The sequence below is a fragment of the Saccopteryx bilineata genome, chromosome 1, assembly GCF_036850765.1.
Source record: "Saccopteryx bilineata isolate mSacBil1 chromosome 1, mSacBil1_pri_phased_curated, whole genome shotgun sequence".
NCBI lineage: Eukaryota > Metazoa > Chordata > Mammalia > Chiroptera > Emballonuridae > Saccopteryx > Saccopteryx bilineata.
In genome coordinates, this window is record NC_089490.1 from 406023603 (window position 1) to 406045385 (window position 21783).

Below are 21783 nucleotides of genomic sequence, written 5' to 3' on the forward strand. Positions count from 1 at the left end.
TGGTCTGAGCCCGCAAGGCCGTAGCCGAGGGCACCGCGGAGTGGGATTGGCGGCCGGGTCTCGCGGGCGGATTACTGCCGCCCGTAATCGGAGGATAGTTCCTGGCCCCCCCCCTGCGCCCTCCGCGCTGGGCAGCTTCATGCCCCACAAAGTCCAGGTGCCTCGGCCCCTGCCTGCTGGACGGCCAGTTCTCGCTCCCAGACCTCGGTCCCTGTCCCAGGGCTGCCGTCCTGGCGTGCACTGGGAATCCAGCGTTCAGGCCTTTTCTTCCCTGCAACCACCGGACACCTCATTCCTAAGGGCCCCCAACCCAGTGCCCTTCACCTGGAGTGCCACCCAGTCCAAACCAAGCCCTAATTCTGCAGTGTCAACATTGCAGGATGTCCCAGGGCCTTGAGCATAGGGGGCAGTAGAGAGGAGGCAGTCCCTTGGGCCATCCTGTTCTACCAACTGACCATGGTGGCACCAGCTGTGGGGGGCAGACCCGCTGAGACCCCAGGACCCCTCCCCTCCATTACAGGGCTGTGGTTAATTTCCAAATCAGCCCCCATGGAGGCCCCCGGAGCCCTCCTGGCCTCAAGGGATCAATTTAATGCACACACAGTTCCGTGCTTGTATGAGGTGCATGGTGACATCACCCGGCATTCCCCACGGTGGAGGGAGCAGGGACAGCAAGCTGATGCAAGAGGTAAATAGGCCAAAGTCCACTGTGGTGGGCGGGCCAGGTAGACTCCCCCAGGTGGTGGCCCAGCCCAACCTTTCCAGCCCCTGCAGGATGCAGTTTGGCCCACGCCACCCAGCTCAAGGACACCGAGATGGGCAAGGAAGGGATGCCCGGCAAAGACAGTGCATCCACGCTCTACAGAACTGTCCCTCAGAAGGCCACTTCCAGCACCTCCTGCACCACATTCTCTGGCCCCATCCCTCCGGCCCTCTCCAGGCAGGGAGGGTTGCACAGGGCCCAACAAAGGGGTACTCGTCACGTGGAGTGCTCCCTGGGGAATCTCCATCACCACCCACCAATGGGGTGAGCAGCACACCTAGGTCCGGCCAGGACCACAGAACTGAGCCCACCTATGCCAGGCTCTTCTATGCCTTGTCCCCCTACCCCCCGCCCCCCAGTCTCAAACACTGCGGGCACAGGAAGGGGCCGGATGGTTTGTTAGCATGCCTGGTTTTTCCTTCTTTATTGAATGATTTTCAAGATGTAATTACAATGAAAGGTGACGCGTTAGAAAGGACAGGTGCATTGAAGGCGTAAGGCTGCTCCTAGACCCACTCTGCAGACAGGTGGCAGGTAGGGAACAAGGATTAAAAACAAGGCGTGAGCAGTGTGGATCATGGGGACAGGTGGGCGGGAGGGAGGTGCTCATGCCCCCCCCCCCGTGAGGTCTGGCTGAGCAGGCAGAGCTCCCAAGTGGCCCCAGAAGCAGAGGGGGACCCTGCCCTGCAGTCCCCAAGGCCCACTCACATGCCACCTACAGGTAACGTTTGCCCCAAAAAAGTAACGGGGGACTTCAGGACAAAAACAAACCTCAAAAGTAAAAAGTCTAGTAGTAAGTGTAGCAGAGTAATACCAGAAAAATTATATACAAGGGCGGCGGTGACGGCCCCTCCTCAGAAATGTCCAGGTCTCTCTGGGGGCACCTCAGGGGTCCCCGCGGCCCGACCAGCTGGAGCCTCAGTACACGGAACTGTTCCGGATACCACAGCAGAGCACCATGCTCAAGATCATCTCGAAGATCTGCAGGGGGGCGGCAGACAGGTCGGTCAGCACCCGGAGACCCGTCGGGGCCCCGAGAAGATGCCCCACCCACCCCACCCCACTCACCATGATCACTGCGACCACAATTGCCGCAATGCCAATGAGGTACAGCTTCCCGGAGAAGAGGTCGTCAATCTTCTGGTGGCAGTCTTCCTGTGGGGGACGGCCAGCCAGCAAGCAGTCAGGAGTGCTGGTCCTCCGCTGCCACACACACACACACACACACACACACACACACACACAACAGCCCGGGGCCCTTGCAGACAGAGCACAGGGGCCGGTGAACAGGGCCAGGTCTCTGCCGGCTTTTATCTGACACCCATTTTAAAACATATGTGGAGGCCCTGGCCGGATGGCTCAGTGGTAGAGCGTCAGCCTGGCGTGCAGGAGTCCCAGGTTCGATTCCCGGCCAGGGCACACAGGAGAAGCGCCCATCTGCTTCTCCACCCCTCCCCCTCTCCTTCCTCTCTGTCTCTCTCTTCCCCTCCCGCAGCCAAGGCTCCAGTGGAGCAAAGATGGCCCGGGCGCTGAGGATGGCTCCATGGCCTCTGCCTCAGGCGCTAGAATGGCTCTGGTTGTAACAGAGCGATGCCCCAGATGGGCAGAGCATCGCCCCCTGGTGGGCATGCCGGGTGGATCCCAGTTGGGTGCATGCGGGAGTCTGTCTGACTGCCTCCCTGTTTCCAACTTCAGAAAAGTACAAAAAAAACAACAAAAAAACAAACAAAAAAACATGTAGAAACTGCCTTCTTCCACTCAGCAATCCCTAGGCACAGGACGAGCACTGACCTGGGAGGTCAGTGTGCCCTCCACCCCCACTGCCAGCTGGACTTGGAGCGCTGCCCCATCAGGAACTGGGCAGACACTTGCTTTCCCCACGGTCCTTTGGCAAAACCCAGTTCCTGGCTCGAGCACCCTGACTCAGGCCACGGCACCACCCGAGTGTGGCCGCATCCCTGCTAGTGCCCGCTGCAGCCCGAGTAGCCCGGCCACAACCCAGGACCCTCAGTGGGCAGGGGGCAGGCAGGGAGACAGGGGAGCAGGCAGGCCCAGCCCACCCCGGAGGGCCCTGCCTGTCACCATGCACCTTGAAAAAGTTGCCAATGACGGAGCTGCCGGAAGGACACAGGTTGTTCTTGAGCAAGGAGTTGGTCAGGCTGACCAGCGCACTGGAACCACAGCAGTTGAGCTGCAGAGACAGAGAGTGTCCGGGGTCAGCCACGTGCACGTGCAGGGGAATGACCCAAGGGGAGGTGGCCAAGGACACGCATCCCGCAGGCTGCAGAGGCCCCTGTACTGCCCGAGCCCGGCGCGGGAGTGGGGGCTGGGAAGGTCCCCTCCTTCCCTTCCTCCCGCTCAGCTCTGCTGCTCAGAGACCCCCACGCCGGCTGACAGAGGGAGCCCATGGCCAGTCCCGAGTGCCCCCTCCTGCTCTTTAGGTCTGACCTGAGGCCGGACTCAACCCCTGCCAGGCTGCACCCCACCCCGTCCCCCAGCTCCCCCCAGCTCCCAGGCCCCCCTTATTGTCCCCACCCCCTCCCTCAGCCCTCCCGGCGTCCCCAGCCCCCAGGCCCCCCTTATTGTCCCCACCCCCTCCCTCAACCCTCCCAGCGTCCCCAGCCCCCAGGCCCCCCTTACTGTCCCCACCCCCTCCCTCAGCCCTCCCGGCGTCCCCAGCCCCCCCACACCGCCCTCACCCTGTCCCCCAGCCCCCAGGCCCCCCTTATTGTCCCCACCCCCTCCCTCAGTCCTCCCGGCATCCCCAGCCCCCAGGCCCCCCACACCGCCCTCACCCTTGTCCCCCAGCCCCCAGGCCCCCCTTACTGTCCCCACCCCCCTCCCTCAGCCCTCCCGGCGTCCCCAGCCTCCAGGCCCCCCTTATTGTCCCCACCCCCTCCCTCAACCCTCCCAGCGTCCCCAGCCCCCAGGCCCCCCTTACTGTCCCCACCCCCTCCTTCAGCCCTCCCGGCGTCCCCAGCCCCCAGGCCCCCCTTATTGTCCCCACCCCCTCCCTCAGCCCTCCCGGCGTCCCCAGCCCCCAGGCCCCCGCACCGTCTCGTGGAAGGTCTTCACCACAGCCTTGGCATTGTTGGCCTCGTCGTCCAGCATGGCCTGCTGCAAGGCCTGGTCATAGAACTGCTTCACGTCCTTGGCGATCTGGGGGTGGGATGCCATTGTGCCAAGTGAGGGCCAATCCCCAGGGGACCTGCCTTCACCTGGCTCTCCAGGACAGACCCAGCCATACCCTACCCACCACCCCCTGAGCTGGGCCCCCATGCCACCTCCTCCAGGAAGCCCTCCATGGCCTTCCTACCAGGCTAGCCCCAGGAAGAGCCTCAAAAAAATGCCCTGCAGTCAGACCTGTTCCCCCACAAGCTGAACAGTGGATGCCCCGCCCCCCTCTCCAAGCTGGGACTGTGTCCCCCCCCATCACCACCCACCCCCACCCCCACCCCCCGCGGACCCAGGCTCACCTGGTCCTTGTTGACGAAGCCCCAGATGCCTGCGGCCACTTCACAGGCAAAGAGGATTACCAGGCAGGTGAAGAACTGGAAAGGCCACAGAGGGGCCCAGCAGGGAGGGCAGAGAAAGAGGGGTCAGAGCAGGCTGGAGACAACTCAGGGCTTTTGGAAGCCCCAGACCAGCAGGGGACAACTTGGGGCTCAACTTCCACAGAAAACCAGTCACCCATGGGTATGCGGGGGTGGCTGGTACTACTCACCCGCCCGCCCACGTCCTGACTGGGAATGGGCCACATGGAGCCGAGAGGCACAGAGTCTAAGACCTGGCCCGACATTGTCAGCGTCCCCCAGGCCTGGGCTCGGTGGGTGGGAAGGCACAGGTGCCCCCGAGGCCCGGGCTCGGTGGGTGGGAAGGCAGAGGTGCCCCCCAGGCCTGGGCTCGGTGGGTGGGAAGGCACAGGTGCCCCCTCTCTCCACCCCCCACAGAAAGGGGGCCACCGCAGGGTGCTCAGCTTGCCCCACTGGAGATACTGGCACAGGCTCCCACATCTCATCCTGTGGACCGGCCAGACCTCAGCTTTGCGTCAGCGAGGGACACGTTGAGGGTGGGGGAGACCTGAGATTGGGACTCGCTCCCTATTCTATCTGTGGCCTTTTCTTAAAAAAGAAGAAAGCAATGTAGGGCCCGGACATAACAGCGACTGACCACGGTGGTGTTTAAGACCCAACAGGCAAGGAGAACCGGCATTCTGGGGAAGGTGCCCAGGCCACCGGGACCCCTCCTCTAGGGCCAGACGGGCGCGGGAGGTGCCTGAGCTCCTGAGCACACGCACGGTCTGCCCCGGAGCTCCCGGTTCTGCCCATGGGCGTCAGCCCTGCGCCCTCCCCGCCCCCGACCCACTCCCAGCCCAGCCCAGCCCCTACCGTCCCCAGCAGGCACTGCGACTCCTGGATGGCCCCGTAGCAGCCCAGGAACCCGACGAACATCATGACAGCGCCCACGGCGATGAGGATGTAGATGCCTGGGAAGAAGGACCCACAGGCCCCTCAGCGCCCTGCCCGCCGGTCCAGGGAGGACTTCCCGGGGAACGTGGTCCCCAGAGCACACGCCCCAGACCTCTCGCGGGCTGTGTGCACACACCACTGCCCAGGGAGGGGCCAGGCGCTCCACGCCTTAGGGAGGAACAAGGACTCTGCATCCCAGCCGCCAGTGGACGCCCCCGGGGCCTCAGTTCTCTTTACTGGGCACCGAGTGGCTGGGACTAGCTCCCCGGGGCCTCAGTTCCCTTTACTGGGCACCGAGTGGTTGGGACTCACTCCCCGGGGCCTCAGTTCCCTTTACTGGGCACCGAGTGGTTGGGACTCGCTCCCTGGGCCTCAGTTCTCTTTACTGGACACCGAGTGGCTGGGACTCGCTCCCGGGCCTCAGTTCTCTTTACTGGGCACCGAGTGGCTGGGACTCGCTCCCCGGGGCCTCAGTTCCCTTTACCGGGCACCGAGTGGTTGGGACTCGCTCCCCGGGGCCTCAGTTCCCTTTACTGGGCACCGAGTGGTTGGGACTCGCTCCCCGGGGCCTCAGTTCCCTTTACTGGGCACCGAGTGGCTGGGACTCGCTCCCTGGGGCTCAGTTCCCTTTACTGGGCACCGAGTGGCTGGGACTCGCTCCCTGGGGCTCAGTTCCCTTTACTGGGCACCGAGTGGCTGGGACTTGCTCCCTGGGGCTCAGTTCCCTTTACTGGGCACCGAGTGGCTCTCTGGTGAGTGCCCAGGGAACACGACATCAGGGCTCTACGGCTGTGCTCTTCGACCACCGGTCTGCGAGTTAACCACCCGGATGTTGTACGTAGACCATAGTCATCAGGGTGGTTAGCTCCACCGCAGATGGCACCTGGGCGCGAACCCGCGGAGGAAAACCACTGTGCTGCGGAGACCACCCCTGACCTCCGTGACCCCTGCGACCTGCAGCTGCAGCTCTCTGCCTCCCCCGGGCCTCCGCCTCCGGGATGGGGCGGGTTGAGAAGGACCACCCCGCCCCCGTCTTGGTGCTCTTGGCGGGGAGCCCAGCTGTTGGCCTGGGGGGTGGCGTGGAAGGGGGTACAGCCCAGGGATCCCGGGGCACCATCTGCTGCACCCCCGGCCGGCAGAACGCAGCGCCCACTGGTTGTGCGGGTCTTGGGCAGGGGGTCGAACTGGATGCTCTGGGTGGCTCCTCAGGCTGGAGCTGCAGGCTGGGGCCCACTGGACGCGGTGGCCTGGTGACGGGGCCGCCCAGCCCTGCTGCCAGGATGCTGCGTGGCAGTGGGGGGCAGGGCCAGCTGGAGAATGGCACATGGGTTAGTTTGTCCCCCTGCCCTGCCGGCATGCCCGCCAGGCGGGGCACGCGTCCCTGAGGAGGTCGAAAGGGCCACGTGGAGCAGGGTGGAGGGAGCACGGTGGGCCCGGGAGGCTCCAGCCTGGCCATGCGGCCCTCCTTGGTGCCCTCAGCCCACCACACAGACCCTCTGGGGAACGCTGACCAAATCTCTCCAAGGACCTCCCAACCCCCAGACTGCTGACCGACCCTGAGACTCTTGGCCCCTACAGTGCCCAGGGCCCATCTTTCCCTTCCCGGCCAGCCCCAGACCAGACAGAGCCTCCAGGCAGCACTGAGTGGACCTGGCTGAGGGGGGAGCCTCCTGCCCCGGCTGCCCTCAGGGGGTCCTCACGCATGGGGTGCAGCAAGCACCCCGAGCCAAGCCTCCCTTACTCAGGCCCTGACACCCCACGATGTGAGGGCAGGGGTGGTACGGGGCTCCCACTCCATGTTGCTATGTGAGGAGGTTCAGTTCCTGGGAGGGGAGTCTCGTGTTCTGGGTGGTGGAGGGGCCAGCAGACCCTGGAGCAAGTCCTCAGTCCATACACCGTCCCACAGCCCCCCAGGCCCAAGCCCAGACCTCCTCCCAGCGCCGGGGACCCGTCCGGAGCTCCTGCACCAGCTCTGACAGGTGAGGTCAGGGGCCCCACTCCAGGCCTGCGGGGCTGCCCGCTGCTGACATCACCCAGCTGACCCGCCCGCGCCCACAGCCGCACAAAGAACCGTGGTGAGGTCCCCCCACCGTCTGTCCCTCTCCCCCCCCAGCAGGACCGGCCCACATCAGCGCCAGCAGGGAGCTCCCGGGGCCAAGGCTGGCCCTGCACAGGCAGGGACTGGCAGCCACAGGGACTCTGAGAAGCTCCGTTCACGGGGGGAGCACAGCAGAAGCCCAAGTCCAGAGGGTGCACGCTCAGTCCCCACCTCCCTCTGCCCGGTGGCCCAGCAGCTGAAGCTGCTTCCCTCGGGGCAGGCTTTCCCAGCACCAGGGGAGGCAGTGTTAGGGCCCAGGTGCAGCCCCGCATGGCGCCTGGGTGGGGCACCTGCTCCAATGCCAGCCCTGTCCCACAAGCCTCCCTCCGGGGACCACTTTCCCCACGGGAGCCTGGGCAGAGCCCTGAGGCCTGCCCCCTTCTGCCAGGGGCCAGAGCGGCCGCAGACCTCCGCGGGCCGCCCCCAACCCTCCACAGCAGCCCTGACCCCAGCCTGTGTCCTGTGGCCCTGCTCCCGCCCGAGCCCAGCTCTGGCCTGAAGCAGGTGAGCCTTCAGGTCCTCTCCAGCCATGCCCAACTTTAAGCTTGGCAGCCTCGTCCCCAGGACAGAGCCCCCTTCTCAGACCACCTGCCCAGTGGGCTGGTTCAAGTCTGCGGCCAGCAAAGCCCATCTCTCATGGGACCCCAGGCCCCGGAAAGCAGACGCAGAGGGCAGGTGGCGGCAGCCCTCACGTGTTTGGACAGAAAGACGAAGACGCAATGGGTCAGACCTGGCAGTTGCTGGCTTGGACTCCCAGGGGAGTGGGGGGAAGGAGAGGCCTGTGAGGAGCCCCCCACCCAGGAGAGAAACAGCCCTCAAGGGGCCAGGGGACGCCCCGAGTCCTCAGACGCTGGTGCGCGGCCCCCACAGGGGATCTCGGGCGCTGGGCTCCTTCTGAGCCCCAGCCTGGGAGGAGCTTCGCAGTCTGGGGGGGACTGGGAACCTGCAGGTGGGGGTTCAGGACCCCCCTGGGGAAGCCACTAGAGCTCTGAGGAGGAGGGGCCGCCTGGGCATCCCTGGAACCAAGCCCTCCCCCCCTTCCGGCTCAGAGAGGGAGTGGACAGGGAGGGGACAGGCACCCCCGTGTGGGATGGCAAGTGTGTGGGGACACCCCACAGCAGCAGCCGAGCGTGTCTCCCAGGCCCACGGGGGCCTTGCACAGACAGGCCAGGGGGGCAGCCCCCCCCGAGTCCTGAACCCCGAAGGCACAGACCCACTTCCCAGGCGGGCCTGTGGGGACAGGGAGGAGAGAGGAGCAGGCCCGGGGGACTACTCCTTTAAAGGGCAAAAACATCTCAGCCGATGCTGTTACAGAGCCCCACAAGGGCCAGGCCCTGCCTCCCGTTGGCTGGGACCCACCAGAGGGAGGGTGCTCCGCTGTGCAGTACGCCCTCCTCCCTTGGTCACCCCTGAGCCTGGGTTTGGGGCGGGTGGCTCAATCCCCCCTCCCACCCCCAGCCCGACAGACGCCGAGGGGTGCAGCTGGTGCCCAGGAGGCCAGTGGGCCAACAAGCAAGCAAGGTGTGGTTGTGGCTGTGGCTGTGGGTGTGGGTGTGGGTGTGGCTGGCCTGAGTCCCACGGCCCCCCCCCCCTCAGGGGCCTGCGTCTCCATCCCGAGGTCGAGGCTCTGCTCCCGCTGCCTCAGCTGCTGGTCTGGCTCCCCAGGCATCCAGCCGCACCCCTTTCCAGGGAGCCTCCCCCAAAATACCACCAGAGGACAGCCCTCCCACCCCCACCACTCAGCTGCGGCCCTGCAGCCCTAGCCCTGCTCCTGGCTCGGCCCCCGGAAGCGATCCGGGGGCCCCAACCAGCTAGTTGTCCCCCCCCCAACCCTGCACAATTTCAGCTTTCCCTGGGAGCGTGGCTCCTGACCTGAGCCCGGTGCCGGACCACCCGGGGTGAGGGGGTGCCCAGGCTTCAGTGCCCCTCCAGAGCCCTCTGTGCCCTCTGGCTGCGTCTCACCCTCCTTCCCAGGGAGCCCCTTCCTGGTGGCCGCCTCCTCACCCCAGCACATAGCAGGCCACTCAGGCCTTTGCCTCCTCGTGGAAGCCCTCCCGGACTGCCCTTCTGTGGCCACCCACACCCGCACTGAACTCACGATCAGATTCCCTGCTGAGCCATCCACGCTGGCCCCCTGCCCAGAGCCAGCTGGCCCCGTGTGAACTCACCTACGTAGAAGGTGTTGGGTGCAGGCCTGTCTTCGAGCTCCAAATAGAGGAGGTTGGTGGTCTGCGGGTCATGGCGAAGCCACAAGGCCACGCCCAGGATCACGCCTCCGGCCAGCTGAGGAGAGAGCAGGGCAGGCAGGTGTCACCCGTGGCCCAGAGCGCGGCACTGCGGGTGTGAACCGTAACACACAGTGCAGCCCCACCGGGGGCAGGCGGGTGTCACCCGTGGCCCAGAGCGCGGCACTGCGGGTGTGAACCGTAACACACAGTGCAGCCCCACCGGGGGCAGGCGGGTGTCACCCGTGGCCCAGAGCGCGGCACTGCGGGTGTGAACCGTAACACACAGTGCAGCCCCACCGGGGGCAGGCGGGTGTCACCCGTGGCCCAGAGCGCGGCACTGCAGTGTGAACCGTAACACACAGTGCAGCCCCACCGGGGGCAGGTGGGTGTCACCCGTGGCCCAGAGCGCGGCACTGCGGGTGTGAACCGTAACACACAGTGCAGCCCCACCGGGGGCAGGCGGGTGCGGGCCGCCCCCTCTGCCCGGCCGCGGTCCGAGGGGCTCCCACTGCCCCCCCCCCAATGTCCGCGTTGCTGCCCTGGTTTTCGAGCTGCCCCAGGAAGGCCTGGGTACTGAGGACGCTCCAGCCATCAGGGACCACGCTGCGGGCCCCCACCACTAGTGAAATGAGACTCCAGGACAAGTGACCACATGTAAGACGCCGGACACCCAGGTCCATCAGGTGCAGAAGGAAGACTCCTTCCGTGGAGCCGTGTCCCAAAGACTGCACAGGACATACTTGACGCCCAGAGTGTACTGGTTGTCCATCTGAAGGTCCAGTTTTAACTGGATGTCCTGTATTTTTATTTGCTGAATCTGGCCAGAGGCCACAGCACCCCAGGGAATGTTGGGCCCCCTCCGAGGGCTGGTACTGCCAACAGTCCTGAGCACGTGGGAACCCCGTGGAGGGGGCTCGAGCCTGCCGGCAGGGGCAGGGAAAGGGTCTGACACCATCGAGGCTTGGGGGGGGGCCGGGGCAGGACACTGCAGGGAGGGGAGAGGGTCTGACACCATCGAGGCTGGGGGGGGGACCGGGGCAGGACAGTGCAGGGAGGGGAGGGGGTTTGACACCATCGAGGCTGGGGAGAGGACCGGGGCAGGACAGTGCAGGGAGGGGAGGGGGTCTGACACCATCGAGGCTGGGGGGGGGGACCGGGGCAGGACAGTGCAGGGAGGGGAGGGGGTCTGACACCATCGAGGCTGGGGAGAGGACCGGGGCAGGACAGTGCAGGGAGGGGAGGGGGTCTGACACCATCGAGGCTGGGGGGGGCCGGGGCAGGACAGTGCAGGGAGGGGAGAGGGTCTGACACCATCGAGGCTGGGGGGGGGCCGGGGCAGGACAGTGCAGGGAGGGGAGAGGGTCTGACACCATCGAGGCTGGGGAGAGGACCGGGGCAGGACAGTGCAGGGAGGGGAGAGGGTCTGACACCATCGAGGCTGGGGGGGGACTGGGGCAGGACAGTGCAGGGAGGGGAGGGGGTCTGACACCATCGAGGCTGGGGGGGGACTGGGGCAGGACAGTGCAGGGAGGGGAGGGGGTCTGACACCATCGAGGCTGGGGGGGGACTGGGGCAGGACAGTGCAGGGAGGGGAGGGGGTCTGACACCATCGAGGCTGGGGGGGGACTGGGGCGGGACAGTGCAGGGAGGGGAGGGGGTCTGACACCATCGAGGCTGGGGGGGGGGACTGGGGCAGGACAGTGCAGGGAGGGGAGGGGGTCTGACACCATCGAGGCTGGGGGGGGACTGGGGCAGGACAGTGCAGGGAGGGGAGGGGGTCTGACACCATCGAGGCTGGGGGGGGCCGGGGCAGGACAGTGCAGGGAGGGGAGAGGGTCTGACACCATCGAGACCGGGGGGGGGGGCCGGGGCAGGACAGTGCAGGGAGGGGAGGGGGTCTGACACCATCGAGAGACCCGGGGGAGGGGGGCTGGGGCAGGACAGTGCAGGGAGGGGAGGGGGTCTGACACCATCGAGAGGCCTGGGGGAGGGGGGCCGGGGCAGGACAGTGCAGGGAGGGGTGCTGAGTGAGGAAGGGAGGGCTGGCGGTGCTGGAGGAATCCGGGTCCACCCTGGAAGGGAAGCTGCCGCTGTGTTCTCCAGGTCAGCCAGGAGGGAGGCTGCCCTGAGCAGTCGGGCAGGAAGGAGGGCCCGCTTATAGCCTGGTGAGGGACGGGGGCTCCCAGGGCCCTCAGAGGACTCGGTGTGACTCAGGGGTGGGTGGGGGTGTCCTGGAGGATGAGCCCACACCTGGCCCGGTAAGGCCTACTCCTGCCCGAGCATCTGACCAACTCGGACAAGCGAGCGCCCAGCTGCTCTCCGCACCTCAGGTCCCTCCCCGGGCTCCCCGGGGCTCGGCAGGGGCGTACCTCAGGCACCCGGCAGCAGCTGGGCTCCCACCCCCGAGAGGGGTGAGTCGGAACCCCCAAGAAGACCTGGCACCCTGCACCCCCAAAGTCCTCAGCCCCCTTCTCCCAAAGTTCAACTGGGTCTCCTGGTCTAGCAGGGAAGGGCGGCCATGGTTGCCACGGAAGCCCTTCCATCCTTAGTGGGTCTACTGTGTACCTGCTGGCCAAGGTCCCCTCCCAGGGCCGGGCCCCCGGCACCCAGCACCCTGGCCCGCTCTTGGGAGTCTGTCACACCCAGGAGAGGACTGGAGGCCCAGGGGGACATGCCTGGGGACCGTGGAGGACTGGGGGCCGTAGAGGACTGGGGGCCGCGGAGGACTGGGGCCCGGGCGAGTGCCCCAGGCCTGGAACTGGCAGCCATCTGTGGCTCCAGGGGAGGCTGAGGGTTGCCGTGGCAACTCTGGCTTGAAAACATCACTTATTCTGTTTCGAAACTGTGGTCCAGAGACGGCTTTGTGAGCTGTTCCAGGCCCGAGGGGGAGGGGTGGGCAGCCTGTCCAGGGCCTCCTCTGTAGCCACAGAGACTGGGCCTCAGTGTCCCCACAGTAGCGGGGAGGCCAGGCGTGCAGTGGTGCCTGGCTAGGGCAGGGACCACCCCCACCGCCCCTGTGTAACCCCTCACCCCAGAAACTGAGGGGACAAGCCAAGTCTGGGGACACATGGTCCCTACTTCCCCACTGCCCCTGGGGAGTCACATAGCTGTCACTCCCCGTCAGGGGAAAGGCTGCTGGCCAGGCCCCTCCAGATGCCCCCTGACCCCTAGCCTCCCCTCCCAGCCAGCAGTAAACAGGGAGGCTAATCTCGCCTACCTGGCATGGTGGGAGCCTGGCTGAAGTGTCCCCCACACCCCGGGGGCCCTAGGTCACCCCCCAGGCCTGCAAGATCAGCCACCCACACAGAGGAGCAGAGGGAGGGGTGGGAAGGTATATGCAGGGCCCAGAACCCCAGAACCTCAGCCCAGGAGGGTGGGCTGGGACCCTAAACAGCACATGACGCCCCCAGTTAAAGCCTGGCCCTCTTAAGACAGCTGCGGTCCCAGGCTTGCACGTGGCTAAGCAGGGACACGGACCGAGGTTTTATAAAGAACCTGCAAAACTCAAAACTAAGAAAACAAACAGCCTCCACTTTTCTGAACAGACCAAAGATCTGAACAGACACGGAGAGAAGGGGGGGGGATTCGGAAGGAAGTAAACCCGTTGTCATCCATTAGAGAAAAGCAAATCACCCCAACCCCAGGGCACCGCAGACAAGAGCACCGACCACAGTCTGCGCGGGGGAGGGCACAGCTCAGTCCTCCTCCCCTCCCCTATTGTGCCCCTGCCCCACCCCCGGGGAAGGGAAGCTGCATCCACACAGAGACCTGCCCCCCCATATCGTCCCGTGAAATAGCCCCAAACTGGGAACAGGGCAGCCCCGACGTCCACCCCACAGGGGAAGGGGATGCAGGATCAAAGCTAACGGAGGGGTGGCCACACCGTGGGACCCTCCCTGCAAGAAGGAGTTAGGACTCCTCCGTGAAGCTGACACCTGCCTGACTCCGGGAGAGTTCCACAGCTGGGCACCAGCCAAGAGGAAGAGGCAGAACCACGTGAGACAGAAGCCAGACCAGCGGTTGTCTGGGGCGGGGGAGGGGAGGGGAGGGGAGCGAGGGATCACCAGGTCCAAGGACACTGGGGGCTGATCAATGGGATCACTATCGTGAGGGTGGGGATACTTTCACAGGTGTTTACTTATGTCAAAACTTAACCAGCTGATCATTTTAAACTGGTGTCATTTATGTGAAATAAAAACTTAAAAAAAAAAAAAAAAGGCCCTGGCTGGCTAACTCAGTGGTAGAATGTAGGCCCAGCATGTGGAAGTCCCGTGTTCGATTCCCAGTCAGGGCACCCAGGAGAAGTGACCAACTGCTTTCTCCACCCCCTTCCCTCCCCTCTTCTCTCTCTCTCTCTCTCTCTCTTTCTCTCCTGCAGCCATGGCTCAGTTGGAGCAAACTGGCCCTGAATGCTGAGGATGGCTCCATGGCCTCCACCTCAGGCGCTAAGAAGAGCTCAGTTGCTGAGCAATGGAGCAAAGGCCCCAGATGGGCAGAGCATCACCCTCTAGTGGGCATGCCGGGTGGATCCCAGTTGGGGTGCATGCAGGAGTGTCTCTGCCTCCCCTCCTCTCACTTAATAATAATACTGATAATAAAAACTTAAAAAAGCACCTCACCCCCAAACCCATGCTGACCAAACTTCTGAACAGCAGGGACTAGTGTTTCTTCTGGGTCCCGAAGGACCCCAAGTCTTGCTGGCTCACTGGGCCCGCAGTGACCTCCAGCAAGCACCTCAACACGCTGAGGCCCCATCCATAGACCCGAGGACGCACGTATGTCCATTACCAGAGTCCAGAGCTCATGGAAAGCCAACAGTCATGGCCCCACACAAGGCCCCGAGCCCCGGCCTGACCGGTCACTTCCCAAGTCCACCTTGGCATCTCTGTGCCTCGATATCCCGTGTCTCTGAAAGGGGTTCATAAAGGCACATAAGCAGACATCCGTGGACACTGGGCGAGAGGCCGCTGTCCACAGACGGCACCTGAGAGCCTCAACAATTGCCACCAGCGGCGTGGAAGGCAGATGTATCAGGGGTTGCCACCACACACACCTCCGCCCACACGGGGCCGCCGGGAAGCTGGCCGTGGGAAGGAGGCAGCTGCTCCGGGGCAGTTCCCGGGAGGGGGCCCACAGGGAGCCCTGGAACCCTGCCGAGGGCCCTGTTTCTGTTCCTCTCTTGCTCCCTTCTGAGAACCCGTCTTCAGTAACAGCCCTGGTGAAGGACGGGGCTGACAAGCACGCCGGGTTCCTAACCAGCCCGAGGCATTTCCAAGCTGGGTTCCTAACCAGCCCAGAGGCATTTCCACGCCAGGTTCCTAACCAGCCCGGAGGCATTTCCAAGAAGCCCCTTCGAAGGAGCTGGGTAGGCCTGGGGCACCCTCACCAGCCTCCCGGGCACTGACCCCCTGGCTGGAGGCCTCACCCTCGGCAAGGACCCAGGCAGGAGGGGGCCCTCCCCCCACCATGCTGCCCAGGGAGGCCAGCCAGCCAGCCTGTCTCCCTGCCCCCACGGGGTGGGCCCCGTAACCGCCCAGGTCCTGCCCACGCGTTCCACGGGCAGCAGGACAAGTCCCTCTCAAGGGTGGCTGGTCTCCAGCCCAGACCCTGGGGCCGATGCCCTCCGAGGGCCACCGGCTCTGCGCCCTGGCCCTACCCTGCCACCGTGAGAGGGGTGTCCATGCTGGCTGGAAAAACGCAGGGTAAACAAACCACCCAGCCTGGCTTGGCAGCTGGGCAGTCCTGGGCGCCCGGAGACCGGGCCCAGGACGGCAGTGGAGGCCAGAGGCAGGAAGTGAGGCAGGAAATACTCTTGGTGCCGCTGGCATAAGTCAGAGTCAAGAGTCCGAGCAAAGACGCTTTCAGGACGGGCTGTGGAACAGAGGGGTCGGCGGGGGAGGAGGGGTCCCTGCAGACTGACCCGCGCCTCCACCCACCCTGAGGGGACAGGGCCACACTCCTCCCTGGGTGGCATCCCAGGCTTCCGCAGGGCGGGCAGCCGCCAGCTAGGACCCGGCGACGGCAGGAAGGATGTGAACCAGGAAGAGCAGGGACCCTTGCCGCCGCGCCAGGAAGCAGAACCCTCTCTCAGCCCCACGACCTCAGGAAGCCGCCTCGCCAGGCATCTAAAAATAGAAGTGGGGAGTTGAGGGGAGGACACTGGCCCTCCTGGACCCCACTGGCTGGGGCACAAAGGTGCCCCTTTCCACCAAGAGGTAAAGGGAGGCCCCAGCCACTTCCCAGGGTGCAGTGGCGGGGAGGGGCCCTGGGGCCCCCCAAGGACCAGGCTGCTTCCAGAACCAGACCCTGAGCCTGCCACCCACTCCCCGGGCGGAAGACCCAGGGAGTGGCCTGCTCCCCCTCCCCAAGCCCACCCCACTGGCTAGAGGAGCCCTCCTGTCGGAAGCCCCTCTCTGCCCGCATTGGGCCTTGCAGGGTGGGGCACGTGGACACAGACGTCCCAGTGACCTGCCAGAGAAGGGTGCAGAGGGGCGCTCGTATCCGACAAGGAGCAGCAGGGTGGGCTGGACCCCACTAGGGAGGGGTGAGGTGGGCGGGCTCGGGCAGGGTGTCCTCGGCCAGCAGCCATGGAGAAACGGCCGGGCAGAGGCTGGACCCTGCTCCCACCCAAGCACTGTCGCCTGTCCTGGGGGTCCCAGGGCCCTGGAGCCAGGCTGGGCTGTGAACCACTGTGGTTTCCAGCTCTGGCTTCCAGCCTGTCCCCACGACTTCCTCATGTGGTCGCTTGTGAATCTCAGTGTTCTTGTCGCCCAGTGACAATGCCTGATCCCAGGGCGGGGCGAAGGGGACAGCTGCGGCCCAGTGCCTGCGGCCACGGGGCACCGCTACTCTGCGTGAGCCGCAGCCGGTTCCACCTTGAGGACAGAGGGGAAGCCTGCCATCCAGGGAGCAGGGTCCGAGCTGCAGTCACTGCTCCCTAAAACTCTCAGGCACCTCCCTGCCCTGAGCCCCACAGCAAAGACCTCTGGGGCTCAGACCCCCCCAGACGGGCAGCCCAGGGAGGTGGGCTCCCTGCAGTCCTCTCTCCTGATCCCACTACTGTGCCAGTGCCTCCAACCCCCGGGGTCACTCGGCCTGCGCCTCCGCGCCCACCACCAGGAGCTGGCTGGCAGCCGCGGCACAGGACCAACCCCAATGTCGCCCACAGGGGGCGGCACAGCTAAGACAGGTCACGGGGTGCCGTTGGCCATCTCCCCGACAAGGCTGACCTGGGCACAGGACCGACCCCAATGTCGCCCACAGGGGGCGGCACAGCTAAGACAGGTCACGGGGTGCCGTTGGCCCTCTCCCGACAAGGCTGACCTGGGCACAGGACCGACCACAATGTCGCCCACAGGGGGCGGCACAGCTAAGACAGGTCACGGGGTGCCATTGGCCATCTCCCCGACAAGGCTGACCTGGGCACAGGACCGTCGGTAGGGCACCAGTGGGACACCCGCCCACCAGCCCTGGCCCCTTCCTCCCTTCCGTCCACCTTCGCGACCACGATCACGTCACCCCAGTCACTTCCAAAGTCGGAAGCGGGGGCTCGGCTTTAGGGAAGAGGGCAGGGCGGGTCCCTGCTCCTCCGAGGCCTCCGTGCTGTCTCATGGACCCCCACCTAGGTTTCGGGCGCCCCTGAGGAAGCACTGGTGTCATCCTCACCGCCGTGGCGCTGGCAGCCAGCTTAGGACGGGAGAGAGCCCACGGCCAGGGGGTCAGGCACAGCCCTGTCCGCCTGCGAATGCTCCCCCGGCATTTGAGGGCCCGGCTGGAGGCCCCCACGCTATCCTGTGCCCACCCGCTCTGCCATCAGGAGGAGGCGATGGGGCCGGGCCCCGCCCTACAAAGTGCGTATGTGGGGAAGGTGGGGGGACTCAGAAGTCCAGAAGCTTCTGGAAGCATCTTGGCTCAAACCACATTCTGCTAGAGAGGTGGTATTCCACCTCGTTTTCCGCCCAGGATACAGAGGTCCAGCCACCAGGCAGGTGATGTCTCCAGGGCTGAAAACCACCCAGGCCTCTTGCTGAGTGTGCCAGGCTTGGGTCCTGGGGCCCCAGGATCAGAACAAGAGCCCCCAGGCTTCTCTCCCACCTCCACCCCAGGGCCTGCTCCAAAAAACAGGGGCCCAGGGCAAAGGTGGCCCTCCGTCCGTCCCTCCATCTGTCCGACACGCCCGCGGACTCCTGGACTGTAGACCCTTATTGATTTTATGACCCAGCTTCTTCCTCGTCAGGGATCTCAGGTGCAGAGGTGGAGGCCGGGTGCTGCAGAGGCTGGGAGCTGGGGTACTTGGGAGGAGTGGGGTGGGGTGGGGTGCCTGTCCGCTGCCTGGACTTGGAAGCTGTGTGAGATGGAGAGATGGAACTGAACTGAGCTGGGTGGCGCTGGGCACCCTTGGGGGGGGGAGGCAGGGACCCTGTGAGCACCAGGACTCAAGACACCCTCACGGAAGCCATCCTGTCCCAGGGACAGACAACAGACTTCCTCTCCAACACCTGGCCTAGCCCAACAGCCATCTCCCCAAACCTTGGCAGCCCAGACGCCGGAGTGCTCCAGCAGTGGTGGAGGGAGGGGGCTGGGGGCAGGGGTTCTGTTTACCCACGCGCCTGGAACCAGGTGCAGGAAATCCCCGGGCCCCCCACCCCCACCCCAGAGCCTGCCAGGGCCACATTCACTCTCCCAGAAGGAAGGCAACAGAACCACCAAGTGATAGACAGTCAGTCATGTGCCGTCTGGAAGCGAAAATTAAATGCCGGTTAGCACTCCCATCGGCCCCGCGTCCCAGCCGGCTCAAGCGCCACCACCTCTGGAAAGCGGCCACCAACTGCATTAGGTGGAGGAGCACCCAGTGCCAGGTGGGGGACGCTGGCAGCCGCTCTCCCCGCAAGGACTGGCACGGCAATTCTAGGGCTGTGTGGGCAACCCCCGAGGAGAGAGGGGTATCGTCATACCCACATACCCATCCTGTGGCTGAGGCCAGCCACCTGCCCGCTCGGGCGGGGACAACAGGGGTGGGAGCCTCCGCCTCTCCCTCACTGGCCCCAGCCGCGGGATCTCGGTCCAGCCACCTCTGCCAGGAAGCCCCCGGCCCACCCTGACGGGCAGGATTTCCACGCCGCGTGGCACTGGGTCCCCCTGCTCCAGGCCTGGCCTCCTGCCTTGTCCCCAGCCTCACAGTGTGATACCCGGCCGGCCAGGGAGCCCCGAAGTGGATGCCGCCTGGGGCCCAAGGTCTTGGGGTGAGTGGGTTTGCAGGCATGCCCGTGTGGGCGTGCGGGAAGACTGGGTTCCTTCCTGAACACGCAGGGCAGGTCGCCCCAGGCGGCTCCCACGTGCCTGTTTACTCTCCGAAGCGGAACCCTGAATCGTTCCCGGATCCAGACAGCCCGCTGTCACTGCGTCTCTCCGCTCCTGCCCTCAGCTCCCATCCTGCACGGTGGCGAAGGTGTGCAGCGAGTGAGCAGCGGGTCAGGCTGGGCACTGGGAGCCTCCTTTCCCAAGGCACCGCCCCCACCAGCCAACAACACCCATTCCCTGAGCTCGGCCCCCCAGGTGTGAGCTACTCCGCCACCACCTCCCCCCCCCGCAGCAGGATTCCGGGGACCCCACTCTAGAGGGGAAGAAGCTGAGCCCCAGGACCAGAACTGTGGGATGGGGCCTCCACCCAGGTGCCACCCCCCAGCACCGGGTTCTGCTCCGCCAGGGTGTGCCCCCCCAGCCCCGCATGGCTCAGCTCTGTATTCCGCTCCCCCCCCCCCCCGCCCACCACAGAGGGTGACCCAGCATGGGTAGGTGGGGCCACAGTGACCGTGGACCATGGCAACTAGGAGCAGATACAGTTCTCTGCACTCAGCTGGGCGGGCCCAGGGGGGGAGAGGCCTCGGAAACATTTTCTTAGGTCTCAATAAAGAAAGCCCCCTGGGATGTGCTGGGCCTCCACCCCAGCTGCCTGGGAAAACCACCAGGCTCGCCCAACTGAGCTCCGAAGAGGGGGGCGGGTGGGGAGGGAGGTGGCTGCTAATCTGGAGAACACTGGGCAGGTGGGAGGCACACTACCCAGTCCTGGAGAAGTCCCCTTCCTTCACCAGCCCCCCTCTTCCCGGACAGAGTGCTTGTCCTCACAACCAGGCCACCGAGGGACGTCTGGGTGCTCCCTTGACCCCTGCTTGCCAGGGCCGAAGCAGGCAAACCCAGAGTCCACCATCATGCCCTAACCCTAACCCTGCCCGGGGCACGCCTGGCCCACCCCCAGGTCAATACAGCACCCCCAACCCCACCCCGAGGCCAGGCACCCCAAATCCCTCACTGCCTGAGAACGACCCCAATGTCCCTGCTGTCCGGGTGGGAAGCAGATGTCTCCGTCCCCACACACTTCCTCTAGGAACCATCTATAAAGTTTGCCCTCCTGGAGTCCATCTGAGAAATACACTGTCCACCCAGCGGGATCCTGGTCCTACACAGAAGGAGGTCCCATCACTGGTTAGGGGACCGGCCAAGGGAGGCAGGGCATGGCCGAGAGTGGGGCTTTTCCGACACCCGCCCATTCCTGGTATCTTCTCTTCTGGCCTCCCCAGCTCCAACTCTGACAGGAAGTGAGAACAAGAGCGAAAGCCGTCAGTCAGCGGCTGGCAGGCGGCTGAGACCCAGCCAGGAACCATTCTCAGACTGGCAGCCCGGACACCCTCCTGCACCCAGACACGACCGCCCTGTGGGGGCTTCTTTCCAAAGCGGGTGCCCCAGCCCAGACCCAGACCCGGGCCTCCCCGCCCCCCACCCCCCACCCCCCTGCAGGTCAGGGACACCCAGGTCTTCAGGCTGCTGCCCCGTTGCCAACCAGAAGGGCTGCTTCTGCCCCACTCCGCTCAAGTCCTCCCCCCCGCTGGAATCTCGGTCTGAGTGAAGAGAGCAGAGGATCGGGTCCCACAAACTGGGGCCACCACGGTGCAGGCACCACTACCATACGGACCACATCAGGCCCAGTGAGTATCTGGACGCCCCCAAACAATTCCCAGGGTGGCGGCAGCTGGTTGGAAGGGGTGGTGGTGAGCTAGTTTGGGCCAAGAGTGGGGAGGACCGTCCTCAAGACTCGGAGAGAAGGTGCGCTCCGGGGACCCGGCCGCCCACCCAGGGGCGGTGGCCCCGATGAGCTCATGGGGGCGGGACGCCGTGAGCCCCGCCCTCGAGCCACCCCTCCGTCCCCGCGAGGCAGGGTGGTCCGGGAAACAGTGGCCAGAGAGCTGACCGGGGCCGGGTACGCACCCCACCGCATCCATCCCCATTCACCACCATCACCAAGCGGAAGGGACCCGAGTCCCTGAAATGTCCCTGTCCGGCCGCGGGGCTCCGGGCCCCGATGACCACAGGCCCTTAAACCCGGCTCGCAGCCCCCTGTCCCGCCCCGCCCGCCGGCGAGAAGCCGGGCGACCCGAACGGACGAGCCCCACCGCCGCAGCCCGCCCGCCCAGGACCCCCCACCCCGCGCCCGGGCGCGCACAGGTGGCCCCACAACTTGGCGGCCCGACTGCGCTCCCTCGGCGGGGCCTAGCGGGGCGCGCGGCCTGCGGGCTCCGGGGGCGCCCCGCCTCGCCCCGCCCCCGCCCCCCCCCCCCCGGCCGGGACTCACCCAGAAGACGAAATTGAAGACGAAGAGCAGGTACTTGATGCACTTGGTGCAGCCCTCCACCCCCATAGTGGTGCGGGCGGCGGGGCCTGCGGGGTGCGCGGGCGGGTCCTGGGCGGCGGGGTGCGGGCTCCGGGGCCTGGAGAGAGAGCGGCCGGGGGGCCGGGACGGCGCGATCCGGAGGCGCGGGGGACGCGGGGGGGGCGCGGGATGCGCGGGGACGAGTGGCCACGGAGGCCGGGCTGGGACACGTGAGACCGTCACCACCGCCGCCGCTGCCGCCGCTGCTGCGCGCTCGCTCTGTGCTGGGGCGCGCGCCCCCCTCCGCTACTTAAATGGCGCCGGGGCCCCGCCCCCTGGAGGCCCCGCCCCCGGCCCTGCCGCGGGCCGCCCACCCGCCCGCGCAGCAACCCCCCTCCGCACCGTCAGCGCACACTTCGGGGACTTGGTGCAACGTCAGGACACCAGATCCTGAGCGCGCTGCGCTGGGCGCCCGAGGACAGCCCTGCAGCCAGGAAGCCCAGGAAAAGAACCTTTCTCTCTCTCCTCCTATCCTCCCTCAGGCGCCTTGTACTACTTACTACCCAAGGAGGCTTCCTGGA

The 21783-nt window shown here is 65.8% G+C and overlaps 1 protein-coding gene across 1 annotated transcript; it reads right to left on the bottom strand.

Moving 5' to 3' along the window:
- Positions 1-1158: 1158 nt before the first annotated feature.
- Positions 1159-21492, bottom strand: CD81 (CD81 molecule). Its single transcript, XM_066252345.1, has 8 exons — positions 21185-21492; positions 9499-9613; positions 5152-5249; positions 4240-4314; positions 3818-3922; positions 2853-2954; positions 1832-1918; positions 1159-1744 (listed from the first exon to the last, which is right to left on the bottom strand). Exons 1-8 carry the CDS (start codon positions 21248-21250, stop codon positions 1682-1684), a joined length of 711 nt encoding a protein of 236 aa, XP_066108442.1. The 5' UTR covers positions 21251-21492; the 3' UTR covers positions 1159-1681.
- Between the last annotated feature and the right edge of the window lie 291 nt (positions 21493-21783).

Excerpts from the sequence above, each read along its gene's own strand:
- CD81 (XM_066252345.1), bottom strand. The coding sequence starts at position 21,250 with ATGGGGGTGGAGGGCTGCACCAAGTGCATCAAGTACCTGCTCTTCGTC. Across the intron at positions 9,614-21,184 it reads TCTTCAATTTCGTCTTCTGG|CTGGCCGGAGGCGTGATCCT; the intron begins GTGAGTCCCGGC and ends CTCTCTCCTCAG. Across the intron at positions 5,250-9,498 it reads ACCCAACACCTTCTACGTAG|GCATCTACATCCTCATCGCC; the intron begins GTGAGTTCACAC and ends CCTTCTTCCCAG.